This window comes from Trichosurus vulpecula, chromosome 9, assembly GCF_011100635.1.
Source record: "Trichosurus vulpecula isolate mTriVul1 chromosome 9, mTriVul1.pri, whole genome shotgun sequence".
Taxonomy (NCBI): Eukaryota; Metazoa; Chordata; class Mammalia; order Diprotodontia; family Phalangeridae; genus Trichosurus; species Trichosurus vulpecula.
The window spans coordinates 118,095,091-118,113,515 of NC_050581.1; the positions used below are offsets into that span (position 1 = coordinate 118,095,091).

Sequence of the window (18,425 nt, forward strand, 5' to 3'; positions counted from 1 at the left end):
ATAGACTTGCTCCTATGAGCCAGTGGGGAAGGAATATAGTTGGAAGACGATGTGGTTAATGAAGGAGTTTGTGGTACCTTCAAGAGTTTCTAGGAGAGTTGCGTGACCAGAGAGCAATGAAAGGTTCTGCTGTCTCGGATCATCTGACTGGGTTGGGGTTGTCCAGTACCACCTCATAACCTTTTCCCAGATGGCTCACAAGTTTCCCCTTTTTATGCAGAAAGCATCCTAATTGATACACATTTGACATCTCACCTCAGATGCTTACTACCAGTGGGACTTTGGACAAAAGACACAACCTCTTTGGAACTCAGTTTCCTCATCTACAAATGAGAGGTTGGGTTTAGATGGCCTCTGAGGTCCCTTTCCAGCAAATCTACAATCCCGGGTTTCAGTTTTCTAGTTCCTGGGGATATTAAGTAGTGATTGGTTGAATGAGATGGTGAAACTACTCATTAGATCAGCTCAGATCAGAGGGCTCATCCCATTATCTCTGCTTGGGATGCAAAATCTGTCATCTGTTAAGAACTAGAGGAACTACAAAAAACTACTTCACTTAGGCTTAACTGAAGCATTATCACAATTCTGAAAACAGGAAGAGATCTTCCTAACAGTTTAGAATATAAATCAAAGAAGTGAAATTGTCTCAGTGCCTGGAAAGCAAAGTATCTCGAAAAATTTTTGTTGTTGCTAATTCGACCAAGGCTTAGGAGCACAACAGCCCAGAGGCTTGTTCTTCAAAGAGGAAAAGGAGCCTCTGCTTTAAAGATTTACAATATTCCCCTTGGATTCTATACACGAAAGCTGACAAGATAGGGTATTGGGGAAAACTTCCCCAAAATTCTAGTGTTAGGGAGAAAAAGGCCTCATTTTACCAATATGAATGAATATATTATTGTTAACAAGTAACATCAATCTATTTCCCAATAGAGGCAAGCTGGCACTTGCAGTTATGAAAATTTCTGAATAGCAAACACATCCTTTATTAACATTATTATTAACAGGTGTAAAGAACTATAAGGACCAGACATGACGGAAGCAAACAACAAAAAAGACATTACACAGCAAAGTTTATTCTGTTGGTTCTGCCAGACTATAAGATGGGAAGAGGTTTAGGATAGAAACTTGAGGGACCAGCCCTGCTAAGGGGTTGGAAGATGAAGATCTTACAGAGAAGTGTGCTTAGACAATGAGGAGAACTAGGAGAAAGTAACTTCATGGAATCTAAGGAAAAAGAAAATATCTAGGAGGAGAGGTGGTTGGCAATGAATGGTAAAAGCTGCAGAGGACTGAGAAAAGGCCAACAGATTTCACAGCTAATAAATCATGGTCACTTTGGAAAGAGCTACTTCATTTGAATGGTGGCGGGGGCTGAAGTCAAATTTCAGGGAGATAAGAAGTAGGAGGTGAAGAGTAAAGATAGTGGGTAGAAATTTTTTTTCTAGGAATTTGGCTGTGAAATGAAAAACTGAAACTGGATAGTTTAAGAGGATGGCAGAGTCAAGTTAAAAAAATTTATTTTGAAAGGTTGGAAGAGACTGAGGCATATTTGGTGGACAGCTAAGAAGAAGCCACTAGATAAGTAGAGATTAAAGATGAGGGAGGGAATGATCAAAGGGGCAATTTGTTAGAGGAAATAGAGAGAGTTAGGATCATGGTGCAAATAGAGGGGCTGGTTTTGGCCAAAACAAAAAAAAAGGCTACCTATCTTTCTCTGATACCAAAGCAGAAGGAGATGATATGGGGGAATGATATAAAAGGACTTTCAGATGTGGAGTAGGGGAAAAAAGGGAATGTAGAGCAAATGGCCTCAATTTCCAACAAGACGTTTGGAAGCCAGGTTCTAAGTTGAGAGGGATAAAGAAGAGATGGTGTTGGGGGTTTGAGGAAAGAAGAAAAAATCTGGAACATTTTCTTCGGTGATTAATGTAGAGAGTCAATCAGGGAAGAATAAAAGAGTTTCCATGCCCAGTAGAGTTCTGCTGAGATTAGATAACATAAATGTGTAGTGGATCCATTCACAGAAGTGTGGCTTTTGCTAGTAATTCAACAAAACTCAGGTTTGGGAGAAGATACATGATAGGATCATAGATTTAGAGATGGAAGAGATCTCATAGTTGAGGTTGGACAAACCATGAGTCCCAGAGAGGATAAGGGAGTGAAAGATTCAAGAGAAGAAAATAGTTGAATTGAACAGGGTTCAAGACTTCAGGTTATATTATAATACATTAAGACAATTCAGTTCTATGATTTAGCTCGAAAGGGTGACATCATAAACAATTAAAGGAACAAGGAAGAAATCACCAGCCAAATCTGTGGATAGGGAAAGAGTTCATGACCAAAGAAGAAACAAAGAGGTTCCCAGGAGGTAAAAAGGAAAATTTTGTTGGCATGAAATTTGAAGGTTTTTGCATATAGAACTAAAATTAGTAGAGAAGCAGGAAACTGAGGGAAAAAAATTTTTGCAGCAAGTTTCTCTGATAAAGGTCTCATTTCTAAAAAGATAGAGAACTGATTCGAATTTATAAGAATAGAAGCCATTCCCCAATTGACAAATGGTCAAAGAATACGAACAGTTTTCAGACAAAGAAATCTTAGCTATCAATAACCATATGAAAATATGTTCTAAATCACTAATATACAAATCGAAATAAACTCAGAGGTACTACCTTTTACCCAGCAGATTGGCAAAATTGACAAAAAAGGAAAATAACAAATGTTTGAGGAGCAGTGGGAAAACAGGTACATTAATGCACTATTGGTGGGATTGAGAACTAACTGGGTCTGGCCGTTCTAGAAAGCAGTTTGGAACTACGCCCCAAAAGCTATTAAACTGTGCATACCCTTTGACCCAGGGAGATACCATTACTGGGTCCATACCCCAAATAGAACAAAGAAAATGAAAAGGATCCATTTGTACAAGGATATTTATAGCATCTCTTATCATGGTGGCAAAGAATTAGAAACTAAGGGGATGACTTATTAATTGGAAAATGGTTAAAGAAATTATGGTATATGATTGTGATGGAATATTATTGTGCTGTAAGAAATGATAAAAGGAATGGTTTCAGAAAATCCCATAATACATATAAATTGATGCAAAGCCAGGTGAGCACAACCAGAACAATTTACACAATAACAGCAATATATATGGTAAAGATAATAAACTGTCAAAGATATAGTAACTGATCAACACAATGACCCACCACAATTCCAAAGGACTCGTTAAAACATGCTGTCCACCTCCAGAGAGAGAACTAATACTCAGAATGCAAATTGAAACATTCTCTCTCTCTCTCTCTCTCTCTCTCTCTCTCTCTCTCTCTCGCCTCTCCTTCCTAACATGACCAATGTGGAAATTTGTTTTGAATGACTTCATATTTGTAGTGGGTTTTTTATTTTTGTTTTTGCCTTCTCAGTGGGTAGGGGAGGAATGGGGAAGAGAGAATATTTGGGATTGAAAAATAAAATTTTCTTAAAAAGAGAGAGACTTGATCAAGATTCATATAGACAGTAACAGCCTCATAGGGTTATTACAAACCCAGGTACCCTAATTTCGAAGCTAATTCTCTTTTTACTGTGCTACACAGCCTTCGAATCTAGTTCCGGAGAAGTATCAGGCTTGGAGTCCCTAGATTTAGTGAGGGAGAAGTGAAGAGGAGGTCCTGGGGCAGGAACCTTTGTACCAGTCTCTGTACTTGATGGTGACAGAAGGCAGAGGCGCTGTTTTCTCAGATGGTTCTATGATCCAGGGCAGATACTATTCCCTACAAAGATGGCGGTAAGAGAGAGGAGAAATCATCTGCATACTGTTAGTGCCAGGGGCTGAGTCTGGAACCCAACCCTTTTGGGTAGAGTGATAAGAGAAGGGATGAGTCATTGTTTGGTCAGGGGTATCCCCTCCCTACCTACCTGGGTAGTTGGGTGGAAAGGCAGGCAGGTGGTAAATAGTAAAATAGTAATAGGAACCTAGTAAACAGATTCCTAAGTCAGAGGGGCTTTATAATATTTAGAGGAGGTCAGGAAATAACAGCCACAGCTTTCTGGCTCATTGTTATGGTATAGGAGTATATTAGGGAGGCAGGTTGGTACCCCTAGCGGCATCAAAGGATTTGGGTTCAAATCCCTCTCTGACAATTACTATCAGTGTCCCCGGGCTTCAGTTTTTTCATCTGTAAGACATCGGGGTTGTACTAGTTCCACTTTACAATCCTTCTCGCTCCAGATAGCTGGGAATCACAAAAGCTTGTTTTCAGGCCAATAAAAATTGCAGGGGCTGGAAATACCAAGATAAAATAAAAGAGAGCCCCCGTCCTCAGGGGGTTTATAGTTTTCTTCATTAACCACTTTCCCTCGTGTTGTCCACTTCACAGTGAAATGGGTATCATCCTGGGGGTCCAGGGCTGGGTTTCTTCCACACCTTGTGTAGGTAATACCAGCTGGGGAGGCCAGGGGGACCCTAATTCTGCACTCAAGGTCAACCAGAGGGCCCCCCAACTTTGAGGCTGCCATGCCTTACTGGTGCGTCCCAGGCTTCCCCAGGTCAGGGCTGCCCCAGGCCACGTGCTCAATACTGTCCTCTGATTGGTTGCTTCCTCGGAGGCGGGATCTGGTCACATGGGCAACAGGAGGGTGGGGCCTCTAGTGGAGGTGTGGAGCAAGGTGTCACGCAAAGAGGGTGAGGCTGCATTTTTTTCCTCAGGATGGGGTTGGATGGGGTTGGACTAAAGATATCCAGGCTTAGAGGCTAGGGTTCAGACTTGAGGGGACTTCCTGGGACTCTGAGGCTGGAGTGGGGATGGGGCAGCCTTCTAGAGTGATTCCCTGCCCCTTCATTCTGTGAGAAGTGAGCCTCCCCCACCCCCACATCGCGGGGTGGGGCGCTCTGGAGAAGTAGGCCTTGTGTCTAGAGCTTCCCCTCCCCACTCCGCTCCCCCTCCTCCCCTTCTTCTCCCCCCCCCCCCCCCCCGCCTCCTCGTCCGTCCTCTCTCCCCCTCTTCCCCCTCCCCCTTCTTTCTTTCCTCCCCCTCCCCCCCGCCTCTGCTGCGCAGGCTCTGCCCCTCCCCCAACCTCTGCCTCTGCTGTACAGAAACCGGGCCTCGAGCTCTCTACAATGTAAGCTCCGTGAGGGCGGGTCTTCTTTCGAATTTTGGGGTTGTTAAACTTCTGTGGGCCCTACGGCAGCAGGCACCTTGTCCTGCCCTCCTCCCCCGCCTTCCCTCTTCCTGCAACTTCAGACTCCTCCTCACCCCCACGGATCCCCTTCTCAAGTGCCCTCCACCCATGCATGCACAGACTCTTCTCAGTCGTTGTGGGTTGGAAAAGTGATCTGGACCGTGGGGAGAGGGGCCTGGGTTCAAATTCCCCCAAAGGACATTTTATAGCTAATTGTGTGTTGAAGGGCAAATCATTTAACCTCTCAGAACCTCGGTTTCTTCATCTGTAAAATGAATAATATGTTATTGTCTGTTGGAGAAGATTAGGCTCAAATGATAGGCTGGCTAACAGTAGTGATTAAGATTTCCTCTTAGCTGTTCTATGCATCATGTGAAGAGTCAGCCTAACACAGACATACATACTACATACTCTTTCTTTACAATCCTTTTAGCCTTTCTCCCCATACATTTCTCTACGTCTTCCCCTCACCTTTTGAGTCCTCCCCTCGTGTACACACACCCCTCTCTGTATAGACTATACCCCCCATGAATATATGTATATATTAACATACATGTATGCATATGTATGTATGTATAGTTATATGTATGTATACGCACATATATGTATTGTGTGTTTATATACATACCCACATCTCTAACATAAATCGTATAATAGCAGAAATGATGAGGGTTACCTGACTCTTTGAAGTAGTACCTTCAATCTACAGACATATAGATGCTGGATGAACGTTTACTAAGCAACCTTTTTGGATGTAGCATCTGGCTATGCAAAGTAAAAAGAGTCAGGCAGGCAGATCCTGGCCTTCTGGGAAGACTTTCTGCCATCACTGAGGTGAATGCTTCATTACAGACTTAAGTATATGAGTATAAATATCCAGGTAAAGTTTAGCAACAGAAGCATCCTTTAGGAGAGGACAAGGTGAGTGCCATGGAGCTCCAGGCACTCAGTACACCAGTTTAGTAAAAGCTGTGACCTGGCACATCCTTTTCCCCTGCCTTTTTTTTGTGATATAAGCTTAAATCAGAGTAGATAATAGTAGCAGAATGGAACGTAGGGATAGAGGAGCACCGTGATATAAGAAGCAAATGTATCTAGCTCTGAGTGTAATTGTCTGGGGAAAGGAGGTGTCAAGGTGAGGAGTAAACAGGAAAATTAGGAATCTAGGATTTATTTAAATACACCCACCATTTCTTCAACTTGATCAGGCTTGTGTGGCAATGCAGGTGTAGCTTAGTGGGAAAATGTAATCCCCCACATCTGTGGAGTGACAAAACCATGTGCTCCACCATTCCGATTTTGTTCCTGAGTTTATAGTAGATATTTATAAAAGTTCAGGAAGTCTTACTATGAGCTGGTGTTGGCTTTTTACATGTAGCAACAAATTTATTTTCCTTGTTTAAAGTTAATTATTTCAAGTAATGTAAAAGGAGTGGAGGATATGATTGCATTTTTTTCCCTCTGAAAAGCTTCTGCTTTTTGTCTTATTTTAAATAGGTGACTGAGAAAGATGCTGGCTAGAAGGTGGTGGAAAAAGGTGGAAGGGATGACTATTGGTCAGAGTTTGTAAAACTTATGTAGTACATTAAAAAAAAAGTGATATGAAAATCTGAAGTAGTTGTCACATGCACTAGCCAGAATGACTTGACTAGAGTATTACTCTACCTAATTCTTCAAACAAATAAATGATCACATTTCTTGTAGTAGGTCCTCCTGGAATTAAATATTAGCTGTTTATGAATGGAATTCTGTTTTACAGATGCTAGAATAGCACCTGAAACATAACTTAGAAGGCTAGCAATTAAAATGTTGATTACTTCTGAAAAACTCAACTCCCTTTCAATCCACATAATCAGCTTGGCACTAGCCAGTTTAATTTAAAATTGTCTTGCATCTTGACTCCAAAAAACATCTCATGAGGTTCATTTTTATCTCGCAAACTAACTAGTTCATTATGTTTACATATCCAGGGTTTTTTGTTCGTTTGTTTCAGATCTGTGACATCATTAGGGTCAAGAATTCCCAATGTGGAAGCTCTCCTCTACCAATTCAGATCTACACCTACTCTGCAGTTTGCTATCAGAGAGTTTCCTGGGCCACCAAAAGGTAAAATGACTTACCCAGGATCACACAGTCTGTGTATGCCAGGGACTAACTGACCCAAAGTCTTTCTGATCCTGAAATCTAGCTCTCTATCCATTAACTGTGTTGTCTTTCTTATATAGCTATATAATATTTGAAAATAGCTTTGAGTTCTATGATAACTTCACTATAATGGACATTTAAATTTTGATGGTGTCCTCTGACTTAGTTGGATGTTGGAGCTTTTTGTGTGTAGTATGCCTTCTGGGCTCTCTCACTATCCCTCCTCCCACAAGCATTGGTAGGCTAGGTCCCCAGTGGACAGCTGACTCTCCTCTCCTGAAAATAACCAGGAGGGATTGAGGTTGGTTTTTCTAGTATTATTGCTCATGGGTTCCCATCTAATGTACTCCCAGATGATAACTAGCCAGCCAGACTTAGAATTTAGAAAGGGGTATTTACTGAGATGTTACAATAAGAATGGTTGGTATAAACATTCACCCGCCCAAAAAACTGAGATGCTCTCTCCCACAAGTACATAGAGGCCGGGGTGAAATGGGCTCAAGCTTAGAGAGCACATATAGAAAACTGGTAACTCATAGCTCCCCCTTGGAACAAAAGTTTTGTTCTCCCTTCCTGGAGAATTCATGAAGTTCCTTCCTCTAAGGTGTGTGTAGCACTCTGCTGGACCTACGTCCACTCTGTCCTCTCAGCTCCCAAATGGATGCATTGTTTGTTACTAGTCCAGTCTTTGTGATGACCAGGTAAATGGGAGGAAGGTGACACTCCCTCTGGGCTTATCTCCACCCTTTTGCTGCTATGGTTACAGTATGTACAAGGGTCAGATTTTTCAAAAAACTCCCTAAACATTCCCACTTTCCTACATTCCTGCTTGAATCCCTTCATGTGTATATATGTATAGACATGTGTGTGTGTGTATGTGTGTATGTATATATATATATATATATATATATATAAATAAAATAAATCAGTGAAGGGATTCAAGAAGGAAATCAGGTAGACTGGGAGCATTTCTATAAACATACATATATGTGTATATGTATATATAGACACATACACAGACATACACACATATGCGCAGAGGTGTGTCTAATTCTTCCCACTAATTCGATGTCATCTAGCTGGGTGGCGCAGTGGATAGAGTACCAGGCCTAGAGTCCGGAAGACAAATGTTCCTGATTTCAAATCTCGCCTCAGACACTAACTAGCTGGGTGACCTCAGGCAAATCACTTAATCCTGTTGGCCTCAGTTCTTCATCTGTACAGTGATCTGGAGAAGGAAATGGCGAACTACAACAGTATCTGCCAAGAAGGCCCTAGACAGGGTCATGAAGAGTCAGACAGACTGAACAGCAACAACAGCAAAAATTTTATCTAATGACTTGAAGCACTTCACTGCTTGCACCTAGTTTATACCTTTGATTAATTGATTCAGTAGTGATATATATGGCACTTCTAGCTTATAGATTTGATTGATTGAAAGAAACATTCTCCATTTTCACTGAAAGACTTATCAGGGTGTAGAGCATCTTGTTAGTTAACCTTAATTGGGGCTGGGGTGAGGTGTGTAAAATATCTCTTACATGTTCCTGTAAACTTTTTTGGGGGAGGGTATCCATGAATGAGGTAAGATTGTGGCAAAATTTGAGAACCATAGTTCTAATTGTTGGAGTTTGTTCCCTTAGAATTCAAGTTACATGCCAGTGATCAATCTGTCAGGAGTTGGTGAGCTTAAATATTCTCTTTGGGGAGTCTAGGAGGGCCTCCTGGGGAGATAGGACTATGGCCCAAGTACAGGTAAGCATCTGAGTGAATTCCAGCCATCACTCTTGACCTTTTCTGTTTTACTGGCTAAGCCCTTTCTGAACTGCTTTTGCTGTTTGAACTTTGGGATTCCTTTAAATGTGAGGCATTTAAAGAATGTTTGAATGGAGCCAGTTGATTAAAAAAAATCTTTCTGCTTTCATCTCATTTAACTATGTTATTCATTTATTTGCTTTGTAAGAAGAATCTTTCAGTGGACTCCTTTGAAAAGCACAAAAAGGAAATTAATATATCCCTGTATTCACACAAGTTGGAACAAATTAATTAATTGCAATATTTAGTGGTAACTGTAACCAATTTTTTTTTTCAGATAAGGCAAATGTAGTTTATAGGGTAGTTTTTTTAAGTTATTTGTATCTTTTGCTTTTATATCACCTTCATTTCCAAATACATTTCTTCTCCTTCCCTACCCAGAGAGCCATTCTATATGACGAAAAATAAGAGAGAAATAAAGCAATTCAGCGAAGTTAACCAACACTTCAACTGAATCTGATAGTATATGCAATGTTAATCTATTCCTATAGTCCCCCACCTCTGCAAAGAAGGGAGGAAGTGCATGGTAGAGTCTTAAATAATGTATACAATATTCTGACTGGCAGTAGTTGTCCTTCCAACTTTCTGAAGAAAGAGAGGAGGTAGGTTTCATTATCTGATTTTTTTCTATTACAAAGGCTCTTCCAAGTGATCTTTTCATCTTTTCATTTGTTGTAGTCATTATGTCTATTATTTTCTTAGTTCTGCTTACTTTCCTCTGTATCAGTTACTATAAATGTTCTTGTTTCTCTGAATTCCTTACATGCCTCATACTGCATAGTAATGTTCTATTACAGTCACATACTGAAGTTTGTTCAATCATTCCTCATTTGATGGACATGCACATAGTTTGCCACCACACAGTGGCGTGAAGGAGTTTCTGCTATATTTGGTATATTAGATCCTTGTTTTTGTCTTTGATTTTCTTAGGGTATATGCCCAATGTTAACCCCTGGGGTCAAAGGGTATGGACAATTTAGTTATTTTTCTTACTTAATTAGGATATTGGGATTTAGTGCTAGATCATAGTCCATTTTCTGAGAAAACTGAGATGCATTCAGAAGGTTAAGTGACTTCTTATAGTCACAGGGCTAATAATTGTATGGAGAGCACCAAATGTTTATGAACTGGTTTTTAGATGATGGAAAGCTAGGAAAAGGAGAAAGTTATGTGCATAACCATTTTTGCCTACTGTTTAATTGCAAAGCCAAGATCTTATAGCTTCTTGGTTTCTGAATAATGTGTTAGTCTGCTGATTTGCATTACCATTCTAGAATAATAAACAGGCTCTGAACATCCAATTGCATTGGATCTATTTTTAAAGAACTGTTTATATTTCAGTATAATAGTCTTTCCAAAATAAAGTTAGGTGGTGTAAAATATAAATGTTAATATTTGCTCTCAAATGCTTCAGTATTTGTTTGGTGTTTATTTAGTGTTCTTTGTGACCCTGGGCAAGTCACTTAACCCTGTTTGCCTCAGTTTCCTCATCTGTGAAATGAGCTGAAGAAGGAAATGGCAAACCGCTTCAGTATGTTTGCCAAGAAAACCCAAAATGGGGTCACGAAGAGTTGGACATGACTGAAGTGACTGAACAACAAAGAAATGACTATTACTGCTTCAGTGTGTATTATCTCAGTACTTGTATGTCTCCTACACATTTGTTGGAGTCAGTGTTAATCAGGGTTAAATCAGTTAAAATCAGTCAGTGGATAAATATTTATTAAGTACCTGCCATGTGTCAGGCACTGTGCTAAGAGCTGGGGATACAAAGAGAAGCAGAAGACAGTCCCTGTTCAGCGAGTTTGCAGTCTAATGGAGGAGATGCAAACAACTATGTGCAAACAAGTTTTATACAGGATAAACTGGAGATAATCAACGTAGAGAAGGTCCTAGAATTAAGGGGCATCAGGAAAGGCTTTCTGTATAAGGTAGGATTTTAGCTGGGTCTTGAGGGAAGCCTGAAGATGGAGATGATGAAGGAGAACATTTCAAGCCTGGAGGACAGTAGCCAGCAAAAATTCCAAGTCTGCAAATAGAGTTGTCTTGTGGACAGAAAAGGAAGGAGGCTAGTGTAGCTGGATCTGGGTGCCTGGAGGCTGGGATAAGAAGACTGGGAAGGGAGTAGAGGGGAGGGGGGGCAGGTTATGAAGGGCTTTAAATGCCAAACAGAGGATTTTACATTTGATACTGAAGGTGATATTGGAGTTTATTTAGTAGAAGTGGGACATGGTCTGACATATGCTTTAGGAAGATCATTTTGGCAGCTGAGTGCATGAAGGACTGGAGTGAGGAGAGACAAGGCAAGAAGACCAACTAGCATGCTAGTGGTTATAGGGTCTGCCCTAGGGTGGAAGCTGTGTGAGTAGAGAGAAAGTGGCATCTAGGAGAGATATTACAAAGGTAAAATTGACAGGCCTTGGCAACAGATTGTTGGGGGTGGGGTGGGAGAGAGTGAGGAGTTGAGGATGATACCCATATCATGAGCCTGGGGACCTGGAAGAATAGTCATACTTTTCAACAGTAATAGGGAAGTTAGGAAGAAGAGAGAGCTTGGGGAAAAGATAATGAGTTCAGTTTAAGAAATGTTGAATTTAAGATGACTGTAGGATTCTAGTTTGATATATCTAATATGCATTTGTTAGTAAGAGACTGGAGGTTAGCAGGAGAGATTAAGCCTAGATAAGTAGATTTGATAATCAACAGCATAGAAATGATAATTGAATCCATGGGAGCTGATAGAGATCACTAAGAGAAAAAGTTTGGAGGGACAAGAGATGAGGATCCAGGACAGGGCCCTTTAGGACACCCACAGATGAAGATCCAGCAAAGGAGATGTAATGAGTGGTCAGATACATAGGAGGAGAATTAGGAGAGAGTAGTGTCACAAAAAGCAAGAGAAAAGAGTGTTAAGCAGAAGAGGTGATTTAACAGTGTCTAAGGATGTGGAGATGTCAAGAGGGATGAGGACTGAGAAAAGGCCATTAGATATGGCAATTAAGAATTATTAGTAACTTTGAGAGAGCAGTTTTGGTTGAATAATGATGGGAAACCAGACCGTAGAGAGTTAAGAAGAGAGTTGAGAGGAAAGGTGGCACCTATTGTAAATGGCCTTCCCAAGAAGTTTAGCAATGAAAGGGAAGAGAGATATGGGACAGTAGCTATCAGGCATGGATGGATCAAGTGAGGGATTTTTGAGGATGGGGGAGACATGGGCATGTATAAACAATAGGGAAACAGCTAGTAGAATAGGAGAGATTGAGGATAAGTGTGAGAGTTGGGATTATGACAAGCAGAATCTATTGGGAAAAACAGGATGGAATAGCATCAATCACTTGTGCATGTAGAAGGGTTTGCCTTAGCATGAAGGACCACCTCAATATGTGAGATAGGGTGAAGGTGGAGATAGTGGCAGAAGGCATTTTAAGTCGAGGAAGAAGGGAGAAGAGGAAACTCTAAGGGAGTGACTTCAGTTTTTTCAGTGAAATATGAGACAAGGGCCTCAGTTGAGAGGGTAGGAGGAGAGGGAGGCTATGGGGAGTTTGAGGAGGGATGAAAATGTTTGGAAACACTGCTGTGGTGAGTGGTATAGTGAGTCATTTAGGGAGATGGAGAAAGGATTGCCTTCCAACAGTGAGGACCCAGTTGAGATTATGTAACATAAATTTGTAATGGATCCAGTCAGCATGGTTTTTGGAATTTTCTCCAGCTTCCTTTAGCAGAATGTGTTTGGAAATGAAGTCAACTGATAGTGGGAGTAATCCACGACTGAGACTTGGCCAGGCAGGATTGGTGATAGATAAAGCGGGTAAGCGATTTAAGATGACAGTGGAGAGCTGAACTGGTTCACTAAATGGTCAAGATCAGAAATGGTAGAGAATATAACCAGTGCCATGGTGATGGCCTGGTAAAGAACTAGAGTCAAAGGATTGGAGGTCACAGTGAGGATAAAGAACTGGGTTTCGGGTTAGAAGGTAGAGGGAGGGATAGAATGACAATGGATTGTGCATTTCAGAGATCATATGCATGGATGTGGAGCATTTGTGGGTGATAGCGCAATTGAGTGTGACCATCTCTGTGTGTAACTGAGATGAGGTAGAGGTCATGAGAAATAAGCACATTGTAGAACTGGGAGGTAAGGGTGTTTGAGGGAGTATCAATATGTATGATATAAGCATTTAAATTAGGCAGCCACCTAGGTGTGTGATTTCATATAATGAGTGGAATGCTTCTTTTCTCAATATAATCCCTCCTCTCCCTGGATGACTTGAGCTTAAACACCCACAACTGGAGAATCTTTCAATTTCCTGAGAAAATCAACTACTTCTACAATCTTGTACAAACTTGTACTGCTTTGTAAAATAAACAGATTACTGTAAAGTTCTATAGACTACTAATAAAGTACTAGATTGCTCTCCTAATTAGAAAAGCAAGATAGTAATTGTCTGGGTATTAATTCTGCAGTATTATCAGAAATAGGAATTTTAAATAAATGTGAGTAACTGTTATTTGACAGATGTGGTACAGTCTGAACAAACATACCACTTCTCCCAACTAATGTGATTTAGTGGGGAAAGGGACTGGCATTTTAGTTTCAAAGTGAACACCGTGGAGGCTCAGAATTTTCAGAGTCTTTTCCTTAAGTTCTATATTTTGTGTATGAAAGCAGTAAATCAGCCTGTAAGCACTTGTTTGAATGCATTTTAGGAAAAAAATTAATTCAAGAAATATATTCATTAAACGCTATTGTATGACCAACATTATTTTAAGCACTTATGGGCAACATTTTGTTTTGGCCTTTCCTTTGATCTGTCACATTCTGCCTGGCATTATAATTATTTGTGTGTTGTTGAATCTCTCTTACTAGAATGTAAGTTTTCTGATGGTAAGACCTAAATTTTATTCAGCATGATATGAGGAAAAGAATGATGAACCTGGGTTTGAATCCCACTGCTGAAATTCACTAGTTTTGTGACCTTGTCATCTCTCTGAAGATTGGTTTCCTCAGCTGAGAAATGAAGATAAGCTATAATAACCTGTCTCACAGGGCTTTGAGAATTATACATTTAGGGCTAATGGAACCACAGAGATCATCTGGTCCAAACCTCTTATTTTAAAAATGAGGAAAATGAGACCCAAAAATGTGAACAGACATGTCCAAGGTTATGTAACTGGCAAGTGACTGAGGCAGAATTCAAATATAGGCCTGGCAAATTAATAAGTTTGGAATTTTGACTGAATTAACAGATTATGGATTAGAGTGCTCTGTATTTTTATACAAAGTCATCAAAAATGCCGCCTTGGGAAAGGTTGGTCCTTGTTATGGTGGTAAAGAAAATGTCTTGATGGCAATATAATGTATACTGTCGGGACATCCTGATATCTACAGAATAGGCATTTGTAAATTTAAAAAAAATTACTCTGTGAGCTGGTTTAATTAATGTACTTTCCTTCTTCCTAATAGAATTTTAAGAAATGAATTTCAACGTCTGGAATATCAAAGAGATGCTCAGCATTCCCCCAGGCCCAGGGTAAGTTTTTACAAGTACATACTCTGTACAGTAAGAAAGATCTTGTGACTGCATTTATCTATTAACTGTACAGGAAGGTTGCACTTATCTAGTAGGTTTCCACTAATGGATGCTGCAATCTATTGCCACTCAAGCCTACGAGGCCTTTCTTTACCCTGTCTAGTCTTTTCCTTAAGTTCTATATTTTATACATGAAAGCAGTAAATCTGCCCATAAACACTTGTTTCAATGCATTTGAGAAGAAAATTTAATTCAATAAATGTATTCATTAAACTCTTATTGTATGACTACCATTGTTTTAGGCACTATGGGCAGATACAGGTTTAAGACAAAATCCCTGTTATTTAAAGACTTTATAGTCCAATTAAAGAAACAGTTTAATTCAACAGAATTATTTATTAAGTAATTACTTTGTGTCCAGCTCTGGTTTAGATACTATGAGAAATACAGAAGTGTGACATATGGTCTCTGATGTCTAGGAATTAAAATCAATTGAATGAATGAATGAAAAAGCATTTATTAAGAGTTTACTATTTGCCAGGCACTGTCATGCACCCTGGTGATACAAATTCAAGTAAGCCAGGCAATTCCTGTCCTCATGGAGCTTATATTGTAATAGAGGAAGACAACACACATAGGTAGAAATTGCTGGAAGGTGGTGTGGGAACTGAGAACAGGACTAGATAAAGTGAAAGCTCACCAATCAGAGGCCGGGGTCACAGGGAAAACAATTGAGGAAATAGTTTCATTCAGCAGTCATTTACTAAACACCTACATTGTTTCCAGCCTTGTACTATAGAGGTGCTATAGAGCATAAAGAGGAGATACACACACACACACATACATATATATGTATATATATACAATACATATACACACATACATACATGTATACACACACATACACACATATATGTGACTTGTCCCTACTATTGAGGAGCTTAGTGTCTAGTTGGGTAGATAAGATATAAATACATAAACCAATTAGCACATAACATCATAATATAGTTATATACTTATATGGAATTATGTGGGACAAACTCTAAGTACTATAGGAGTTCATAATAGCCTTTAAATTGGACAAGTTAAGTGTCCTGTCAGTTATTCCAACCGTGGGCTGACTAGAGAAAATTTTCAAGCTCACTTAGAGAAAGTAATTTAACCCTGAACGCATACCGGTATCTACCAGCTATGTCCTTTACCAGCCTTTTCTAGCTTCTGGTTTGGGTGTTGGGTGAGAGCATATACCAGAAATGGAGGAAGAAATTTAAGAAATTTCCAGTTGTCTTCCTGTATGACTACTTACTGAGTGCTTTCTTTTCTCCAAACACTTTCTTGAAGATACATTATTAATTTAGCAGAAAGCTGGAACTCTGTTTTCTTTAAGAAAAAATTGTAGTTAGTATTGAGAAAAAATTAAAGGTTGCCATTAATTCAAAACTTACTTAATATGGAAATACAATGTGATTCAAATTGACTTACTAATCTGCCTTTTTTGTAGCCAAACTTAATTATTCACTGTGGCCTTTTGGGGGGAATCACAAAAGATCTATTTTGAACTATTATTATGCAACTTTCTATATATATGTGTATACACACATATGTACATATATAGATACACACATACATATATGCTTATATCTTTATTTTTCCAGAGTGGGGGTGTGTGTGTGTACAGCTCTTGAATTTATTCAGCTTAAAGCTCCAGAAGTGGGTCTAGATAAGAATCGTTGTCCTCTTTTTGTTGTAGATTATTATTATTGTTCATTAATGATGTAAAAGATCCTTCTTGCTTAGGGTATGTATTATATTTATGCACTACTCAGTGATTTTAAATTTTATACTTTGAAGATGAAAGATCTTTGTGAGTTATTTCTTGGGCTACCGATTTTTAAAATAGTTTGATAGTACTCTATTTGTCTAGATTTCTCTTAAATTTGACATTCATGTTCTTTTATTTGTCTTGACCTATATAGTATGCAGACTATTATATTCAAATGGAATTGACATTAATTTTAGCCTACATTTTGTTAGTGCTTTTTGGTTTACAGAGTATCTTCCTTACAACAACCCTGGGAAGTAGGTAGAACAAGCATTATCTGTATCAGATAAGGAAACTGAGGCTTGGAAAGTTTACGTGACTTGCCTATTTACCTAGTATATGGTAGAACCAGGTTGTCCAACTCAGCTCCACTGACTTCCACTGTATAGCATCACTGTGCTAATATTGCTTACTCACTACATTCTAACAGTTAAGAGAATGAATAACAGTGCCAAAATCATTATAGTAGAGGTAATGAATGCCCTAACTTTCCACAGGAAATGATGCAGGTTTCAACAATTGATTATTCCTTGGCCAAGTATCTTTCCTCTTCTGTAAAATGAAAAAGCTGGACTAGATGACAGCTAAAGTCCCTTTTGAAAGCTGCAAATGTGTGCTATGCAAAATATACGTAGACAGGAAAAATACAAGGACAGAAGTTTTTAACATGAGAGAATTATGAGTTGTAGAGGCTTTAAAAGTTAGTAAATACCAGAAATGTCCAATCATCCACAATCATTTTTTTGGTTATTTTACTTGTTTTTTGAGGCTCTATTTGGGGAAAAAGGGTTTGATCTTTTTTTTGTTGTTGTTCTTTTGAACTATCTCCCTTTTGTTCTTCATATTTTTTTAACATTTGCACATATCCTAAGTTAAAGCAAAATTTATTTATAAAAATTTAAAAAAAATTTGGACTCTACTATGTTGTTACAGTATTTTAATCTATGAGTCACTTATGATAAATGGACAAGAAACAAAAAGCCATTGTAGGGAACAGTGCATTACTGTATAAAAATCTTGAAAAGACAATGTACTGTGCTGCTTTAGTCCCTAAAGATTTACAAGCCATGTTTTCAAAGATAAAGATGGTCCTATGTAAGAAATGCTGGTGTTACTAGAAGTACTAACTAAATTTCTCCGTCAAGAAAGTTATTCTACAAAAGTACCAGGAATTCTCTTGATCTTTTATTAATAGTGCTTATTGTAGTCAGAGTGGTGATAGTTTAGTCTTAACTGACACCTAGTAGAATGCTGGTGGCACCATTCTAAGAGTGATAGCAGGCAGTGTGACAAAAAAGACTGAACTGTTTTTCTATAAATTAGAAAGGTGATATAGTAGCGTGACAAGAACATTGAATTTGGAGCCTGAAAGAATTCAGCTATAGATTTATTGCCTGTATTAGAATATAAGCTCCTTGAGAACAGACTGTCTTGCTTTTTTTTTTCTATTTGTATTGCTAAAGCATTTAGCAGAGTGCTTTGTACATAATAGATGCTTAATAAAGTACTTTTTCATTCATTCATTCTATAACCTCTGGTGAGTCACTTCACCTTATAAATCATTTTCGTAGTCCCTAAAATAAAGAGTTGAACTCAACGAGCTCAAAATCCTGTGACTTGAATTTAATTGCCTCAAAATATCTCTTGACTTGAAGCATATTACCCTTTATTTTTACATTATTCCAGGACTAATAAACCATCTAGTTGGAATAACAATAATGACTACTCCAGCCTCACTGATTCCCAGTTCCTCTTTGGGTCCCAGTTCTGTCCGGAAAATTCACAATCACTTACAGCATCTTTGGACTTCAATACCCACTTGAGACATGCCAAAACTTCACAACAGAACTCTGAGGATGTGAGTGTGATTTACATAATTTCTTTGCAATCACTTCACCCTTCTTAAGGAAAGTAGAATGTTTTAAAAAACTATTTAA

General features: G+C 39.0%; 1 protein-coding gene across 1 annotated transcript in view; it reads left to right on the plus strand.

Annotated features, from left to right (window-relative positions):
- The first annotated feature begins 14,597 nt into the window (after nucleotides 1–14,597).
- Nucleotides 14,598–18,425, plus strand: part of IHO1 (interactor of HORMAD1 1) — a 49,509-nt gene continuing 45,681 nt past the window's right edge. The window contains exons 1-2 of the mRNA XM_036739739.1: nucleotides 14,598–14,666; nucleotides 18,175–18,346. Coding sequence (XP_036595634.1) covers nucleotides 14,611–14,666; nucleotides 18,175–18,346 — 228 coding nt within the window. The 5' untranslated portion in view covers nucleotides 14,598–14,610. The remainder of the gene's footprint in view (nucleotides 14,667–18,174; nucleotides 18,347–18,425) is intronic.